Source organism: Schistocerca americana, chromosome 4 (genome assembly GCF_021461395.2).
Source record: "Schistocerca americana isolate TAMUIC-IGC-003095 chromosome 4, iqSchAmer2.1, whole genome shotgun sequence".
Taxonomy (NCBI): domain Eukaryota; kingdom Metazoa; phylum Arthropoda; class Insecta; order Orthoptera; family Acrididae; genus Schistocerca; species Schistocerca americana.
In genome coordinates, this window is record NC_060122.1 from 504,731,971 (window position 1) to 504,752,279 (window position 20,309).

General features: G+C 37.3%; 1 protein-coding gene across 1 annotated transcript in view; it reads left to right on the forward strand.

The window, feature by feature from the left end:
• Positions 1 to 20,309, forward strand: part of LOC124612337 (transcription factor Sp4-like) — a 97,374-nt gene that overhangs the window by 60,314 nt on the left and 16,751 nt on the right. Inside the window, exon 9 of the mRNA XM_047140486.1 lies at positions 16,249 to 16,417. Coding sequence (XP_046996442.1) covers positions 16,249 to 16,417 — 169 coding nt within the window. The remainder of the gene's footprint in view (positions 1 to 16,248; positions 16,418 to 20,309) is intronic.

Sequence of the window (20,309 nt, forward strand, 5' to 3'; positions counted from 1 at the left end):
CTGAGCATAGAAGTTCTTGGAAATTCTACCGTGACAGTGACTGCAAAGAACATTGGATTGGAAATTTTAGTACCTGAAACTGGACACCAAATTCCAATTCTTTTTAGTGCAACGGATTTTGGTGCACACTATGTGAGTTTTCAGCTATCCAGAAAATCAAGCTTCATCACTTATAAAGTACAGTGTCGGGTCAGGTTTACCATTCACAATCTTTTATTCAACCACTTGCAATACAACCCTCTTTTGTCTGTCAGTGGCAAGTAATGCCTGTAAATGTTAATATGGTATGACTTCATATATATGCCCTTCAGTACAGACAGTTTTTTTTGGGCTAGCAGTAATTTTTTACAACATATTTGAGACCACTTCAAGAGTTGAAACCTTAGTCTTATGCTCATTACACATGCCAGTTTGGTCATGTGACTTGCCGGTGCTGTTGAGTTGTGCTCCTCATTTAACATGCAGTTCCCGTAAGGCCTTCCACACTGGCGATTTGACTGTGCAATCTGCTGTGCACCCACTAGGCCCCATGGCTGGTTGCAGTGTTTCAGCCACTACAGGGGGACGGAGGGGGTAAACTGCTGCTGCCTAGCCTCACTGACTGTGGTGCTTTTATAGTTTGTCGCACTTTGTGATTGTTGACTCATGTGTATTCACCGTGTTGTTTTAGGGAATTTTGTATACTTTCCTGCTGCAAAAATAACTTTCGATGTAGAACTCTTCATCATTAAAGTAGGACATCAAACCAGTAATTTGAGGTTCAGAAAGTCAGGATTACAGCAAGAACATCAAAAAACAAAAAACTCTTCCAGACTTCGAAAACCTGGTACTTTCATTGACATCTGTATTTTCTTTTCAATAACAAAATGAAAAACAACACTTACCTTGTCAAAATATATTTCGTAACTGGCTCATACAAGCAAACAGATGGCTCTGACCACAGAGCTTCAGCTGTGTGGTTTATTCATGTGCCCAGCAATTCAGCTGTGCAATAGGCACGTATTGCGGTGATTGAACTGCATGGCTGTATCACCATGACAAAGTCGCCTCTGCAAAAGCAGCCTTATGCTTATACTGAGAATTAGCGACATTATCACTGGACTGGCATTTTGTTATCAAATTCTGACCACTGTTTTTCCCAGGGTAACGGGAGTTCAGGAATTGTTTTTGACTCTCTTTAAATGATCAACTCCTTATGAAAGCTTCAGCTGTGAACACTCGTTCATTCACAGAATACGGTATGCTTTACTTGAATAACTTGAAGAATGATGAAAAGATACTCGTAGCAGTTTTCAACAACAAGCAACAAATGAAGTTTCGACAATTAACTGTGGTCATCACACGAGCAGAACATGGTGTGAGCAGAAAACAGTAAAATCAATAGAATAGGCCTGCTTTTACCATAGACAAACTGTACTGCATCAGTGTTGTGAAATTTCAGAATTTGAGGAGGAACTGGACAAGGGGTGTCCATATCACCAAAACTATTCTCTGTAGTCATAAAGGATTCATGAACTAAGAAAACAAAGAAGGAATATGTGTTAATCAAACATGTGTGAACTGCTTGTGTTTTGTGGACAACATCGTACTGTTTGTCTCTGGTGCTGCTTCAATAATAGTTTTAAACACAGCACTGAGACACACTTTCAATGCAAAAAACGATTTAAAAAGCCAAGAGTTGCTCAGCAAACAGTAGAGAATTGCAAATCACTAGGAGAGGCAGAGAAACAGAGAAATGGATCAGGGAACAGACTGTAGTGAAAGATGTGAATACAACTCTAATGAAAATGGAGTAGAGTTGGGCAGATGGGTGGTAAATGGACCAATAAAATTCTTTGCTGGATTCCAAGATAAGAAAAGCCCAAGACAATAGTAATGGTAGATGGGTTGATTACATTAGTCTTATGACTGGTTTTGTGCCACATGCTCTCAGTTTTTTCTTCTATATATTCCAGTCTCTGTCTTTGCATACAGTTTTTGCCATCCATAGCTCTAATACCTTGGAAGCTTTTCCTAGATGCATTGACAACACTGGCATGTATATGTGATGATCATAATATATGGCAAAGAAGAATGGAACATGGCCAAATTTTGGTCTGAAAATTATGATCTCCAGGCATGAAAAAGTGAAGTAATCATGGAAAAAGTGTAGATGAGGCCTTTATTTACCAGTGGATATCTTATGGCTGATGATGCAGGATGTGAGTGTCAGACCTAATGTGAAAAATGTCAAGCTACACTATGACTCAGAGTCCACCTTAAACTGTAGGCCTCCCTGTAACTGGCGGGGTAAGTTACACTGAACATCAGAGGAAGACAATGTCCTACTACATCCAGTAGAATCAAGTGTGATAAAGTGTTGTGGTGTCCATTTTCATCAGCAAGCTACTGTGAAGTGTGTGACAGAGGGTACTTAGCATTGTACCAAACATTTAGGTCTCTTCCCTTTCCAGTTGCCTATGTAACATGGCAAGGATGGTGGTGTAAATGGCTCTGTGCCTGCTTTAATTCAAGTAATCTTGTCTTCATGATCCCCACAGGAACAGTATGTTGTGAGGCTGAAGTATATCTCTAAATCCTCCACTTAAAACTGTTTCTTGAAACTTTATAAGCTTTTGTGGATGATTCTTGTTTTATTTTCACGCATCTGCCAGTTCAGGTTTTCCAACATTTCTTGTGGATCAAACAAACCTTTAACCATTTGTGCTACCTTTCTTTGTATTTGTTCAATATGATCTTTTAGTCCTAATTTGTGTGGGTCCCACACACTTGGACAGTTTTCCAAGATGGACATAAAAGTAATCCGCCATTGACACAAAGTCTTCCATTTGCCTTACCTTCAACTCAGCCTGTGTTATAATTCCATTTCATATCCCATCAGATTGTATAATTTGAATGGTGCCAGTGATGATTCACTGATGTTGTAGCCATAGGATAGCAGTTTTCTGTATTTTGTCAAGTGTAAAATTTTACATTTCTGCACATTTATAGCACATTGCCAATTTTTGCAACACTTTGAAATCTTATTAAGATGTAACTGTATACTGTGCAGCTTTTTCAGATAGTACTTCATTAGAGATACTGGCATCACTTGCAAAAAGCTTAAGGTTACTGTTAATTCTGTCTGCCAGGTCAGTACTATAGAGTATGAACACCAAATGTTCCAACACACTACCCTGAGGTATACATGAAGTTACTTCTGTTTGTGTTAGTGACTGCCCAATAGAGACAACATGCTGCATCCTCCCTGTGATTAAATCCACAATCCAGTCACAAATTTTGTTTGATACCCAATTAATTGCACTTTCTTTAAGCATTGGTTTGATATTGAGTCACATGCTACCCATGTGTCACTCACCGATTTGGATACACTTCAAAAATGTTGTAGTGTAGGTCAAAATATGAGACATGTATTTTTTTATATGTGCCTACCTGCCTGTTGAAGTGGTGAAAACCCTCCTGAAGAAGACACGGTTGGTATCTTCCCGAGTGCATATTGTCGAAACAATAAGAGATACAACAAAAACATTGAAACATAATTTCCATGGTTGCTACTGATTTTTACAACTTTGCAATCACATCTGTAAAGATTTTCATATATTTTGAAATATATGGCAAAAAGTTTGTGTGTAGTAAATCTAATAGTATATTTAACAACAAATTCAACAATATATAATAAAGTTACATTCCGAAGTCACAGTAGTCAGATATAAGTTGGAAGTACCCCTGTACACTGCTATAAGTGCATTCTGTCTGCCGTATGATGCTTGTCATATGTGGCAATAGTGTTGTTTGCAATTCCACATTGCAGCTATGTAAGATGGGCTCCTGAAGAATTTAATTGAAACAACAATGTCTGTTTCTCTGTCCAGTCTGAGAATAGGCATTGTGGAGGTAGCAAGAGGCTATTCCCATTTTGTATTTTCATGGCCTTCATTCTATTCGTTTGTTGTTTGTTTTGTTTAGTTTCTTTGGTTGTTTGGTTTTGGATATTACGTTTGACATTTACTTTGTTGTTTTACAATATTTAGGTTGTGTTGCATTATCTTTGCTGGTCAGTGCGATAATGAGGGAATGTTGTATTAACCATTGCAAAGAAGTGCTGCATGCACGTACGCATTGTGCACCACACACATCTGATTATTGCAATATTATTGCACAATTTACAGAATGTACTATAATTTTTAAAGCAATAATTAACAGGAGGTTAACATTTATCAGGTTTTTCTGTGATGTATCCACTCTTGAACCAAACTTACCTAAACATATTCACCAATCGAGGGGATGAAAACTGCTTAGGAATCAAAGATTGAATTTTTGGGATATTATTACTCAGGTGCAAATTTACATAATAGCCGTATAGTAGGATTGCATCAGAGATCTGTTGTAGAAAATTCTTCCATGGTCTGAATGTGTAAACATCAATTGGCTGGTTTATGCTGATTGTTCCAGCAGGAATCTTTATACATTGTATGGCCTTATTTCCTTGTTCCATATATTTGGCAATAGATTGCCAGAATAAAGTATTAAGAGAGAGACTAATCTACACTATAAATTTTTACAAAGGCTGTGGTAATTATGAGCATGTAGGAAGCATTAATATGGACTTACTGTGGCAACATGTATATTGCGACTTATACTGTGACCTTGTACTCTAAGGGGGGGTCGCGATGAGAAGATAACGCCATCAGTCTGCCCAAGACCTCTGCACACACGGGTGGCCACTCATGTGGCAAGGCGAGAAAGGACATCGAATCGCTCGGCGGAAACACAATGATGATGAGGTATTGGATGACTGGACAGTAGGATAGATATGCATTAATGTGTGCATGCACTTCAACTGCGAGTGTACAGGTGCACGTACTGTCATTCGGTAATCACCACTCCAATAAATAAGCAGATTGAAATAGAGTAGCATGTACAGAGTGTAACAGACTGAATGTTTGCATGTTTATTCCGAATACAGCACGATGGATCCAAAGAATGTAGTACACCTATTACACAAAAGCTTCGATCATCTGCAATACAATATCGACTCTATCATTACCAATGAAGAAATATCATTCGCATTACATTTAGTGAATCTGATTAAAGAGTCAACACTAATGTATTTGTAGACAGTTATAGTACTTTGACCTATGATGATGAAAGTGTATTTCCTGAGGCTGTCGCAGTGAAAGAGGTGTTTGAAGAGGATTATGAGGATATAGTGGAAGACAGTAAGAAGAGTAAAATGGTAATAAATTTGAGATATAAAAAAGACAGTTATATTTTGACATGGAAAGAAGAGGAATAAGAGTTTAAAAACAGTTGAAGATAATTTCAGAAAGTTAAAGGACACAAAGTCACTATATAGATGGGAAACAGATGTCACTGAAGGTGGGATGTGAAGCAACAAATTATTGCAGACTTACTAACATGTATTCGAACAATTCCAGAGGGCATGCAATAAATCGCTACCTGTTCAATACTTGGACCTGAAAAGATGGGTTTTGAAGGTGAGAGATGAAATTAATTTATTGTGCCACCTATTCATGTTATCTATGAAATGGATTCACCCATTTTTAAAATAAGGCATAGAATTATTTCCAGAAAGATTAATAAATTTGTTACTCAAAAGCAATTAACCAATAAAGAACATTAGTAGAACAGGCTAATGGATTTGTGACAAATGTAAAATCAGATATTGCGTCATTATGAAAGGACAATGTTTACAATTCTGACCAATCTGAATTTAATTTGGAGACACATGCAACATACCCTATCCTTTAAAGGAGCACTAAAAATTGAATGTTTCGCTGAATCGTTGAATTTGTTAATGTATAGCTATATGATACAGCCAGTCCTCTCTGCAAGTGGCATTTTACGATCTCCTTTGCTCATAGTCCTGCAGGAAACAGGTGGCCAGTTTGGACCCATTGTTCAAAGACTATGTACAAGACCGATAATATTGTTGCATTTGCTCCAACATCTGGTAAATCAACATCAGATATTGCTATTAAATGGTTTGCGAATGTTTACTTACGCTATGTGATCAGAAGTATCTGGACACTCCCAAAAACATACGTTTCTCACATTAGGTGCATTGTGCTGCCAGGTAAGCCATATCAGCAACCTCAGTAGTCATTAGGCATCATGAGAAAGCAGAATGGGGCACTCCGCGGAACTCACGGACTTCAAACGTGGTCAGGTGATTGGGTTTCACTTGTGTCTTATGTCTGTTCGTGAGATTTCCACACTCCTTAACATCCCTAGGTCCACTGTCTCCAATGTGATAGTGAAGTGGAACTGTGAAGGGACACATACAGCACAAAAGCGTACAGGCCAATCTCGTCTGTTGACTGACAGAGACTGCCGAAAGTAGAAGAGAGTCGTAATGTGTAATAGGAAGACGTCTATCCAGACCATCACACAGGAATTCCAAACTGCATCAGGGTTCACTGCAAGTACTATGACAGTTAGGCGGGAGGTGACAAAACTTGGATTTCATGATCGAGTGGCTGCTCATAAGCCACACAACACACCCATAAATGCCAAACAATGCCTCACTTGGTGTAAGGAGCGTGAACATCAGACAACTGAACAGTGGAAAAAACATTGTGTGGAGTGACAAATCACGGTACACAACGTATAGATCCTACGAGAGGCTGTAGGTATGACGAATGCCCGGTGAACGTCATGTCCAGCGTGTGTAGTGCCAACAGAAAAATTCGGAGGTAGTGGTGTTAAGGTGTGGTCGTGTTTTTCATGGAGGAGCTTGCACCCTTTGTTGTTTTGCGTAGCACTATCACATCACAGGCCTACATTGATATTTTAAGCACCATCTTACATCCCACTGTTGAAGAGCAAGTTGGGGATGGCGATTGCATCTTTCGACACTATCGAGCACCTGTGCACAATGCACAGCCTGTGGTGGAGTGGTTACACAACAGTAACATCCCTTAATAGATTGGCCTGCACGGAGTCCTGACCTGAATCCTATAAAACACCTTTGGGATGTTAGGGAATGCCAACTTCGTGCCAGGCCTCACTGACCGACATCGATACCTCTCCTCAGTGCAACACTCCGTGAAGAATGGGCTGCCATTCTGCAAGAAACCTTCCAGCACCTGATTGAACATATGCCTGTGAGAGTGGAAGCTGTCATCAAGGCTAAGGGTGGGCCAACACGATATATTAAATTCCAGCAATACCGATGAAGGGCGCCACGAACTTGTAAGTCATTTTCAGCCAGGTGTCTGGATACTTTTGATCACATAGTGTAACTACTGTTGTTGAACAATCCCTCCTGTATTTGGATTGCCGGACAGGACAAACAGAAAACAAATTCAACAATATAGACAAAGGTAATAAGGATGTAAAAATTACGGCTATTTGTGCTGGAACAAACAGCATAATCCAGCCAGTTGATGTTTACACATTCAGATTGTGGAAGAATTTTCTAAAGCAGTTCTCTGATGTAATCCTACTGTACTGCTATGATGGAAATTTGCACCTGAGGAATAATATCCTGAAGATTCAATCTTTGGTTCATAATCAGATTTCATCCCCTCGATTTGTGAACACGTTTAAGGTATGCATGGTTCAATAGCGGATACATCACAGAAAAACCCGATAAATGTGAATCTCCTGTTAATTATTGCTTTAAAAATAGTGATATGTGCTGTAAATTGTATAAGCAGGAGTGATGGCCACATGGGCTGATATAACAGTGAATCGATCTATCCAGTTAAATTATGCTGTAAATTGTGCAATAATCAGATGTGCATGGTGCACAATGCGTATGTGTATGCAGCTCTTCTTTGCAATAGATAATACAATGTCCCCTCATTATTGCACTGACTATCACACATACAACCTAAATATTTTAAAATAACAAAGTAGATGTCAAACGTAATATCCAAAACCAAACAACCAAAGAAACAAATAAAGCAAAATGGAAATAGCCTGTCACTACCTCCACGTTGGCTTTTCTCGGATACGACAGAGAGCGAGACCTTATTGTTTCAATTAAATTATTCAGGAGCCCATATTTTATGGGTGCACTGTAAAATTGCAAACACACTATTGCCATGTATGACAAGCATCATACAGCAGACTGTGTGTGCATATAGCTGTAAATAAGGAGTACTTCCAACTTACATCTGACTATTGCGACTTCCTGATGTAACATTATCATATATGGTTGAATTTGTTGTTATATATACTACTAGATTTACTACACACAAATGTTTTACTGTTTAAAAAATTGTGAGGTGAGGGGAGGATTATGAAATATATCAAAATCTTTACAGATGTGATTGCACAGTTGAGAAAAACAGTAGCAACCATGGAAATCATGTTTCAAAATTTTTGTTATATCTCCTACTCTTTTGATGATATGTGATCAGAAAGATGATAACTGCATTTCATTCAGGAGGGTTTTCACCCCTCTTCGATGACTGTATGGGCATGAATAAAAAAATACATGTATCGCATTTTGACCTCGACTACAACATATTTGAAGTGTATAGGAATTGGTGAGTGGCACTTGGGTAGTGTTACTTGTCAGAAGTCAAGAAATACAGCATCCATTTCATTACCATTACCCATGACATTCAAGATGTCATTTGAGAAAAAATGCTAGTTGGATATCTATTGATTGACTTTTTAAATACACGCATTTTGTATTGGAAGATATCATTATGTTTGAGGTACCTCATTATGTTTAAGTTTACAATGTGTTCTATTATTTTCTTGTAGACAAGTGTAAGCTGTGCTTCCTTCCAGTCACTGAGCACAATTTTTTGTTCGGTGGATCTTTGACATATACTTAAAATGACAGCTCACTAAACTGCAAATTCTATGTACAATCTGACAGAGATTCCTCTGACATACCAGCCTTGTTTAATTTTTGCAATTTCAGCTCTTTCTCAGTGCAGCTGCCACAAATATCTGTATTGTTTGTCTTCACTGTGGTACGAGAATTAAACTGTGGCTATACTCGTGTATCTCTTCCTTAGTGAAGGAACATTTGAAAATGGAATCCATAATTTTTTCTTTAGCTTTGCTACCTTCAGTTTCAGTTCCTGTCATGGATGTCTGCAAGGAGGATTGGAAGTGGGGCAAGAGGGGGGCAACTACTGCCGCAACCCTCCTCTGCCCCCCCCCCCCCCTGCCATAACCCTCCTCTGGCACACACCCCTCCCCCTTGTTTTGGAATCCAGAGTACATGGCTTTTCAGTTCATATATTGAGTGTGTAAACATCAATTCTCAGTTCTCTGGGATATAATAAATTTGAGCCCCCAGGTTTTTTCATACTCCTCGCTGGAGGTAAATGTTTTGAATTCATCTTTGTCAGCTGCTCATGGTCTTGTGGTTAGCATTGCTGACTCTGAGTCAAGGGCCCTTGGTTCGATTCCCGGCCATGTCGGTGATGTTCTCCGCTCTGAACTGTGTGTGTCTGTTGTCCTTGTCATCATTGCTTCACAAGTGACCAAAGTGGCATCAAGTAAAATGATTTGCACCAGGCATCCAAACTCCCAGGAAGGGTTTCCAAGCCAGAAATGCCATATACATATTTTTTTTTAATTCCTCTTTGAGATACTACGTGACTTTGTCTTTCTCTAGCTTACTGAATATGTAAAGCTTCTTATTTGTTTTAGCTGCCCTTGTACTGTAGTAATAATTGGTGCTACAACTGCTTCATAGTCATTGATACTATTTTCAATATGTTCACCCTCAAAAAGATCAATTCCTTTGAAGCCAGTAGACCTAAAGTCTGATCCACGAACAATGGCGCAGCTCGAGACACGGACGGGGATTGCAGTGTTGCCAGTTGTCTGCGCATACACATGCTCTGCGCTTGAAGAAAGTGTGTATACTGCAAATTATGGCTCTTGCTTAATTGTGCAGAATTTGTCACTTATTAGATGTGACAATGTGCAACTAATTGAATAAAAATTCACTAAATAACTCACTACAATCATGTTTAACACTCACATTGCCTACGACATTCACATCAGAGTACAGAGAATGCTACTGGAACGCTCATTGGTTGTTGGAGTATGTGTGACGAGGATGCGCAGAACAAGCCTAAACTCAACTACCATCATTTGTGACTCTAATTTTAGTATATTTTTATCACAAGTGGGCTTTTGAACAATTTGTTCCCAGTATTTTTCAGAGAAAGTATTTAGTGTTACTGTACTGGATGTCTTGTCAAAAGCACTACTCCAAAAACATTAATTATCCCAATCAATTGTTGGCGGAATAAAGTCTGCTGCAGTAATGAAAATATGACTGGGGAACATATGTATTAGTGATTGAGTGTTTCTCTAAACTTTTTGGTTACATTTGGGGATGAGCCTGGTGGCCGATAGATGGATCCAACTGTAAGTTTATACCCACACCTGATACTGAGTCTTGCCCAAACAATCTCAAACACAGCTTCGATTTCAATCTTGGTGGATTTGACTTTTGCGTATTCTGTGACAAATATGCCACCTCCATTTCACATTAGCCTATCCTTTTGATATGCATTTAGATTTACTCCAAAAATCTCCCTGCTGTCATCTCTAGGTTTAAATGAGCTTTCTGTAGTTAGTATTGTATGAGATCTACTACTTTTTAGGACTGCTCTAAACTCTAGGACTTTGCTGCAATTGCATTGATAGTTGTTAACTAAGATTTTGATTGTTTCATCCTCAGGGAGCATATCTTTGACTCTTAAATTAATACTTTGGTGTATCCCACAAAAGAAAAAGAAAAAGAAACACTACTGTACATGCCGCACACAGTAAGCCAACTGGGTAGTCACTGTTATGTTATGTACTCTGACACAAAGGGAGCACTCTGCAGTTTTCAGGCTGGTGTAAGTCCTACACATCATTTCCAAAGTGTCTGGTTCAAGCCTTTTACAGAAGGCCCCGATCAGTTATGGGGCAGTGCTGCAAATAGTGAATTTGTCAAAAATTCTTCAGCAAGGCTAGTCTTCCTCAGTTCTGTGGAATGATCTAAGTATGACATTAGACCCCAGAGGACAGTCATTGTTTATTCCCATGTGTGCCATAGTCTGCAGCTGCTCTATCAGTGGCTGCCTGAGTAATCCCTTCAACACATTGAATGAGGTCTCCAGTCTTATATAGACAGTTCAAACAAAGTGATTCATCTCTTCCCTTGGTGCCATTGCCTCAAGGGGTAACATTATTCACTATGCATTTGTACTGCTGATTATTAACTGACCCCTTGCCCTTTTGCCCTTGCTTCCCCATCAGAGGATGCTGCAGGTTTCCCAACATGTGAAGTATCTCTCACTGAGTCAGATACAGTGGAAGTGGGTGTAATAGCTTTAGTTCTCCCTGGTTCCTGCCTCCTCTGTATGTGAGCATTAGACCTACCACTGATAAATGCCACTCACAGTGACTGGTTTGATACATCCCTGTCTTCCTCTACAGTTTATTTGCTCTGCAGCTCCCTTTAATGCCATGAAAGCTATTCCCAGATCCTCATCAGTTCAGTTAATTTTCAGCGTCCTTTTGTAATGCTGAATATCAGAAAATTTTCATTATCTTATTTTCCATTTTTTGCACAATTCGTGATCCACTGTAATGTAATACTGTGCTCCAAATATACACTTTCAGAAACTTTTTTCTCAAGTGAAGGTCTGTATTTGACACTAGTACATTTATTTTGGTGAGAAGTGCTCTTTTTGCCTGTTCTAGTCGTACCCTCTTTACTTTGTCCATCATGCCACATTTCTTCACTTCATCTACTATGTACCTCCAACTTGAATGCCAATTTTCTTGCAAACTTCATTTCTTCTGCTCCTCAGTCCTTTCGTCTATCATTAGTTTACTATCAGTCCATATCGCTTTTGGAGTATACTGTGCATTCCGTGCAGCAGGTCCTACAATTCTTCATAACTTTTTCAGAGGGTACTGTGTCTTATCATTGTTATGCTGACCCCCTGAATTTTAATCCCACTTCTGAATCTCTCTCTTATTTTTTCATTGCAAAGAGTACAGCTTGAACTGTAAAAGACAGTGACTGAGTCTCTCCGTATGCCTTGTTTAATCCAAGCTTTCTCTCATGGTCTTCCATTCATGTTGTTCCCTCTTGGTTAGAGTGCATATTACATATCACCCATCCTTTCCTGTAGTGAAAAATGTGTAGTTTTCATTCCCTCATTGAAAAATAAAGTTATGTCATTAATTTTTTGGTTGCTTGCAGGTACATGTCTGCAATTCTTGTGCACAATTGAATCCCCAAACCACATCTGACGTGCAATTAGAGGAACAAAAACACAATGGGGCAGCCTACTGATAAAATGAAGTAATTCACTTTCAGCTGTGGCAGAAATTCTGCAGTTGTCTCAGGCCAGTCGAGATAGTTAAAGAAGCCATATGGATTGGCCTGACACAATTGCAACATTTCCAATACTGAAAACAAATTATAGCATGTTAATCCACTTTATCATTTTGTTTTGGCTCCTCTAGTGGTGTGTTATGCTACTGTGGCATAGAGATTTCAAAGTGTACCTTGACTGGAAACATTTTCCTGCTGCCCCCCCCCCCCCCCCTCCCCCTGCCCCGGGTATTAATTAAGATTTTGTCTTCCCCTCATCTACTTATTTTTCTCAGTATTTCAAACATCTTGCAACACTTTACACTGACAAATAAAGTCCTATAAAAGTATGTTGATGTATTGTGAATCTTGCTTCCATTGTGAAGTATAACATCAGAACTGCCTCTCTTCGTAAACCCAAATTGATCATTGTCTAACAGATCCCCATTCTGCTCCTATCTTCAGGATTATGTATATAATATTCTTACAAAATTCTGATTGTATGTCCTCTGTCTCGTAGATTTTACAAACTAATGTGTGTAATTATGTGGGTTGCCACTTCTCTCAATAAATTTAGAAATTTTAAATGAACGTTATCCATTTCTTCTGCCTTGTTTTGTCGCAGATTTTCTAAAGCTCTGTCAAATTCTGAAACCAATAGTGGATCCTCTATGTTCTCTGAATCAATGCTCATTCTTTTCTCTCTTTCATCTAGTTAGTAGACAATTTTCCTCTTCATTGAGGCCTTCAGTAGATGCTTCCCACCTAATTGCTCTCTCCTGTATTTAACAGTGGAATTTCTTTTGCACCTTTAAAGTTGATGGCTTTGCTTCTAAATTATCCAAACTTAACTTTTCTGTGTGTTGAATCTGTCCTGACAACCTTTATTGCACATATATTTGTCTTCTTGTGTGACTATCTGTTTTAGAACTTCCATTCCTTTTCAGCTGATCTGCTTGTTATCACGGTATCTTCAGTCTTGGAGAACTTTTGAACACAAATCAACAACCCTTAATTCTTCAGTATCCAACTTCCTTACAAATTTATTCTCCATGATGATTCTCCAAAACTTCACCCAATTACTCATACTGATTCTAAATTACAGAGTTTTTTGTTCACTTAACTGGCCACATATGGTAGCTGTGATGATTTTTTTAATAAAGATAACAGCTATTTTATATCCTCAGCTATTTTTGAAATCAAGCAGCAATTTGTATTCTCAAAAAAAGAAATTACAGATTAAGAAATAAAATTTAAATTCATTGATTCTTATACATTTTCAGTGTTTATGAAATTATTTTCGTAACTGCACTTAGATTCTTATGCTGGTGTTTTTTTTTTTTTTTTTTTTTTTTTTTTATGCATTGAGTGCTTGACAATCCATTTCTGCTTGTTTATAGTTCAGGGTTGTATGAGGCCAAGGGATAAAGTTTTTGTACTGGTACTGAGGTAGAGTTAATATAATTGAAGTTCATTGATTCATGTTATGCAGTTATGCATGTCAAGTGTCATCTTCTTCTGTAGAATACTTTTGTTTATATAACTTTTTAAAGCAGTTATGTTTCATTCAAATAGATCAATTACATCACAATATGATTATGAACAGTTGGTAACAAATAGTTTAGGAAGTATCTGATTCCATAGTACTATCGAGAGAATGTGTATGGTATACAGGGTGATTCAAAAAGAATACCACAACTTTAGGAATTTAAAACTCTGCAACGACAAAAGGCAGAGCTAAGCACTATCTGTCGGCGAATTAAGGGAGCTATAAAGTTTCATTTAGTTGTACATTTGTTCGCTTGAGGCGCTGTTGACTAGGCGTCAGCGTCAGTTGATGCTAAGATGGCGACCGCTCAACAGAAAGCTTTTTGTGTTATTGAGTACGGCAGAAGTGAATCGACGACAGTTGTTCAGCGTGCATTTCGAACGAAGTATGGTGTTAAACCTCCTGATAGGTGGTGTATTAAACGTTGGTATAAACAGTTTACAGAGAATTCAGCCAATAAAGTTTTTGGTCCCTTTTTCTTCGAAGGTGCTACTGTAACTGGACTACAGTATCTGGAGATGTTAGAGAATTGGCTGTTCCCTCAGCTCAAACAAGAAGCACAACAATTCATATTTCAGCAGGATGGAGCGCCACCACATTGGCACTTATCTGTCCGTAACTACCTGAACGTCAACTACCCGAGGCAATGGATCGGCCGCGAGGCAGCCCGTGACAGAGCACTTCATCACTGGCCTCCAAGAAGCCCTGATCTTACCCCCTGCGATTTTTTCTTATGGGGGTATGTTAAGGATATGGTGTTTCGGCCACCTCTCCCAGCCACCATTGATGATTTGAAACGAGAAATAACAGCAGCTATCCAAACTGTTACGCCTGATATGCTACAGAGAGTGTGGAACGAGTTGGAGTATCGGGTTGATATTGCTCGAGTGTCTGGAGGGGGCCATATTGAACATCTCTGAACTTGTTTTTGAGTGAAAAAAAACCTTTTTAAATACTCTTTGTAATGATGTATAACAGATGGTTATATTATGTTTCTTTCATTAAATACACATTTTTAAAGTTGTGGTATTCTTTTTGAATCACCCTGTATTTTACATGAAAAATTATGTGAGACAGCTTTGTGCAAGGTGTGTGTTTTAAATGCTGACCACAAGCAAACATAAAGCAATATATTCCTCAATAATGTTTGAACTGGTTAAAATAAAACTGTATGTTAATCTGTTGTGGAGGATGAGATTTGAATCCAACACTTTATGCCAGAGGAGAAACAGTTATCAAAGTGAAATCCAGTTACTCTGCATCAGAAAAAAAAAATGATTTCACCTGCTGGGAAAATTACAGTCATTGTTTTATGGACTGCAGAAGGGATTTTTCATGTTGACTGAAACAATATCTGGCAAGTACTGCACACGTTTTCTAGATTTACTGGGTGGGGGAAAATGTATGATGGCACTTTAGTTGTAAAAGAAAAAAAAATATATTCAGTAGGATAGTGCATCAGCCCACAAAGGTTGTTTGTAAATCTGATAACAGCTGGATTTCAAATATGATTGTTTGGAGTATCCATTGTATTTGCCGATTATGATTTCCAAGTGTTTAACATCCAAAGTTATAGGTGCAGGAAAACAGTTTGAGACCAGTAAAAAATCTGTGGCTATCATAGCAGTGTGGACTGCAGATATTTTTCATTGCTTTTCGCAGATGAAATCTACTCACTGGAAGAAACTGAATAAATTACATTACACCATCATGGGGCTACTGGATCACGGGGTCCTGGGTTTGATTCCAGGCCAGGTCAGGGATTTCTCCACCCGGGGACTGAGTGTTTGTGTTGTCCTCATCGTTTCATCATCATTCAGGAAAGTGACAAGACTGGACGGTATAAAGATTGGAAATTTGTACAGGTGCTGATAGCTGTGCAGTTGAGCACCCTACAAACCAAATATCATCTTCATCAGTAATGGGGTTAGTTCAGAGGGGGGAGGGATGGGAGGTGGGCACTGGTCAAGACCTTTCCACTTTGACCTCATATGCATCACTTGCTCTGTATCTTTACAGAGTATTTAATGTGTTTTATGCCGGATAACTTTTTGTTTTCAGAGTACATTACTGTGTAAAAGTGATGTAAGGAATAAAGAAAGATGCTATCACTTTTGAAAGACTGAAACCAAGACTGAATAGCATATCAGTATAAAAGGCAATCCACAGCTTTAAAATTATAGTTTTAAATGAGCCAATATTGGCATCCAGTCTTTAGGTGAGTGATAGCCTCTTTTCCCATATTGCTGAATAGTGATGAATATCTAAAAAACATTTTTAATAGTGTCTGCAGTTAATTTTACATGCAACACACAACATTAATCGTAATTTAGTAACATGAATTAGTTTTCTACTTTTCTATTTGCTGTTATAGAAATGCAGAACGTAAGAAGCAACATATCTGCCATATACCAGGGTGCAATAAAGTGTATGGGAAAACATCACACCTTAGAGCGCATTTAAGGTGGCATACTGGAGAGCGACCTTTCATATGTAACTGGGTATTCTGTGGGAAGAGATTTACACGCTCAGATGAGCTCCAGGTTTGTTTGTTTATACTTTAATGATGTTTTAATTTATTTTTAAAAATATTAAATGATTTTTCCTTAATTAGAATGCATTTATTAGTGTACCACAGTCAGCATCTTCACCTTTGTGGCCATTCTCAAGTGAAATGTATGTACAAGTAATTTATAAAAAGGTATCCAAGTTTCAAATTACAGGTACTTCGATAACTGTGCAGAAATGTAGCAACTGCTCGCACATCTGTGCATATTAATTACTTAATAGTGGCTATAGATGCCAAAATTAACTGACCATATTAGACTAATAAATATAACCTAATTAAGGAAAAGTAAGCCAACTTAATTTCATACAGGTTGTTTACTCCCATTTTAATTTTTTTCCTAAAGATTTAATTTGTTGGAGATTGTTAAAATACAAATGGTTGAAATATACACCACACAAAGGTTTGTGTTCCAGAATATCCTCTATTATGGATTAATGAAAGTTACTTATTATTTGGTTAGTTACTTATAAATTTGGGATCTAGGTTGGAGGTTTCCTCTGATAAACATACTTCGTTAAATGAGAACTTTGGAATGGACAATACTCTTTACATGTTCAAACATCTTTCGTGCATCTCCAATGACAGTATGTTATCCATTGTCAATTCAGTTCAATTCAGTTTATTAGCGTCCTTGTAGTACATCATCAAAATGACATAGGACTTGTCAATAAACATTACAATTTAAAATACATGTACATGAAAATTTATAATTGAATTTACTTGTCACTTCGACATTACAATTTTAATAGAACTATAAGAACATTAACATAAAAATATACAAGTAGGATAACAAAAAAAAAAAAAAAAAAAAAAAAAAAAAAAAAAAAAAAAAAAAAAAAAAAAAAAAGGCTAGTGATTCTCACATCAAAGATTATTTCCATTCTTACATTAACACTGTTTCACACTTTCATAGAAACAGCAAGTATTTAAATGTGAGCAATTACACATATTTATTATGTCAGGGAAATATTAACTGTGTTTTTATTGTTTTATTGTCAATGATTCATAAACTCTTCAATACTGTAAAAACTATTGCTCAATAACATGTTTTTGATTTCTCTTTTAAATATGTGCAGTTTTGGTATTATTTTTAGTTCTTTGGGGACAGCACTGTAGAGGATTTTGGGTTGGTATAGTACACTTTTGTGATACACAGCTATTTTATGAATTTCTCTGTGGAAATCATTCCTATTCCTCATTTCGTAGTTGTGAAATTCTCTGTTTAATGTAGAAAATTCCTCGTGCTCTTTTAAGAAACACATGCTTTCATATATGTATAAGGATGGTAGTGTTATGATTTTTAATTCTTTGATAGCATGCCTACAAGAGTCTCTATATCTTATACCTTTTATTATTCTAACTGCCTTCTTTTGTAGTCTAAATGAATGTTTTGTTAGACTGTTGTTCCCCCAAAACTGTACACTGTATCTTAATAAACTGTGCATGAATGATGAATAAACACATAACACTGTTTTAATATTACATGAGCTTTTAAGCATTCTAAGTATATAACATGTTTGACTTAATTTTTTGTTCAATGATATTACATGCTTTTCCCATCTTAAGTGTTTATTAAACCATACTCCCAAGAATTTAGTGTATGATGTTTGTTCAATCTTACACTTACCCTGTTCTACTGTAAGGTTAGTTTTTATTTTATTTGTAATATGTCTGAAGTTGATCCACGTTGTTTTTTTTTTGGCATTCACAATGAGTTTGTTTTCATTAAACCATCTGTCTGCTTCGTCTGTTGCTAATGTGACTTTTTCCTGTAAGTCAGCTTCACTATTTGCTTTAATGAACAAATTTGTATCGTCAGCAAACAGTTCTGCCTCTGCTTCAGATAGTTGACTTGGTAGGTCATTGATAAATATTAAAAACAGTAATGGCCCTAATACAGATCCCTGGGGTACTCCGTACAAAACTCTCTCGAATCTTGATGAATATGTCCTATCTGCATGGCTTATCTCCACCTTCTGATACCTGTCCGACAGATATGATTCAAACCATTTGTGAGCAACTCCGCGTATCCCATAGGCATATAACTTTCTAAGCAGTAACTTATGGTCGATGACATCAAAGGCCTTTGATAAGTCTAAAAACAATCCACAATTTAATTCCTTTCCATTTATGGTATTTAGAACAAGTTGCAAAAAATTGAAGATAGCTGTTTCAGTTGATTTATTTTTACGGAAACCATTTTGCGCATTAACCAATATTCTATTCTTAATAAGAAATTTGTATAGTCTACGATACATTATCCTTTCTATTATTTTTGAGAAACCTGACAACATTGAAAAAGGCCTAAAGTTACTAACATCATATTTATAACCATTCTTGAAAAGTGGCTTTATAGTTGACATTTTAAGTTTTAATGGAAACACCCCTTTCTTAAAAGATTCATTTATAATTTCAGTGAGATGTGAGGCTATGTTTCTTGCACTTTGCTTAATGACTTTGTCAGGAATCCCATCACATTTTATTTTTTAACTTACTTATAGCATTTAGTACCTCTGATTCAGTTACTGTCTCTTTACATTTATGCCAAATCTCCAGGTAGTTACTATTTAGCAACAACTATAATTGTGGAATGCAAAATTGGATTAGTCTGTGTGATCATTGCTGAACGTTTATTCCTTTGGATGCATTCCTACAATCTGAAAATTGAGTATAATAATTTGTTTTAACTAACAGGATATGAGAATAAAAACACACTTTACCTGTAATGTGTAATACTCAAATTGCTCTTTTCGCCTGTTTATCAATAAATAATTTTTTTGGCAGTCATCTGTTTGTGACTTAGAAACAATCAACACAGCATACTTTTAATATTTCTATTCTCTTATGACTTATGGCATTGTTCAGATTCAAATTCAGATTCTTTATTCATCATTCAGCATTGTTACATGGAGTAGATTTCGTCAGTTTACTTAACCTTTTAATTTGTGTTCTGGGGAAATCAGTCGTGAGCAAATAAAGTCTTATTGCACAGAAGAGAGTCATCAGAATTATGGGTACAGCGTACCCCAGTTGCTCTTGCAGAAATTTATTCAAACAACTGGAGATCCTCACCATGCCATGCCGGTACATTTTTATCACTAATGTACTTTGTGAACAATAATCATACAATTTACAGAACAGATCGTGAGTATTGTGATCATGGTGCAAGAAGTAAGCAAGATCTTAACGAAGATTAAAAAAAAAAAAAATCTCAGCATGATGCAGAAAGGAGTACATTATTCAAACATAAAACTATACAATAAACTTCCAGTTCATGTTAAATCAATCATTGGGGGGGGGGGGGGGGGGGGGGGGAGGAAACACAGCTGAATTGATGAAATCTCACAAAGATCATTCATCATTCATTGACTATAAGGAATTGCAGGGTGGAAATACTGACTGTCCGTCCGTCCGTCTCCCCCCTCCCCCCCCCCCCCCCCCCCCCCTGCTTCCCCCTCGTAAACTTTATTTATTTCTTTTGTTTGTTGATTTTTCACTTTCACAAGTGTAGCAATAAATGCTTCGTACACCTTATTGAAGAAAATTAAAGAACTCTTTAAGTGTTAGCCAAAAACAACTCAAAGTACGAGCACAAGTCAGATTGGCTTTGTTTTTGTTGAAATAACATGAACATCCAGTCTAACTTAATTTTTCACTTGTGCTGCAAAACAACTAGATACAATTATTTACCCCCAAATGTAGGTTCTTTCATTTATACCCATTTCTTGCTGCTAATGTGATTTTCAGAGGGTAGGTGAAATGTCTACATTTGTGCTATTTGCCAAACAGTTCTGGACTGCTGGGCTTCTTTGTTCTGGAAGTGATGGAAGTTGGAAGACTTCAGCCCACTTAGTGTTTTGTGTATG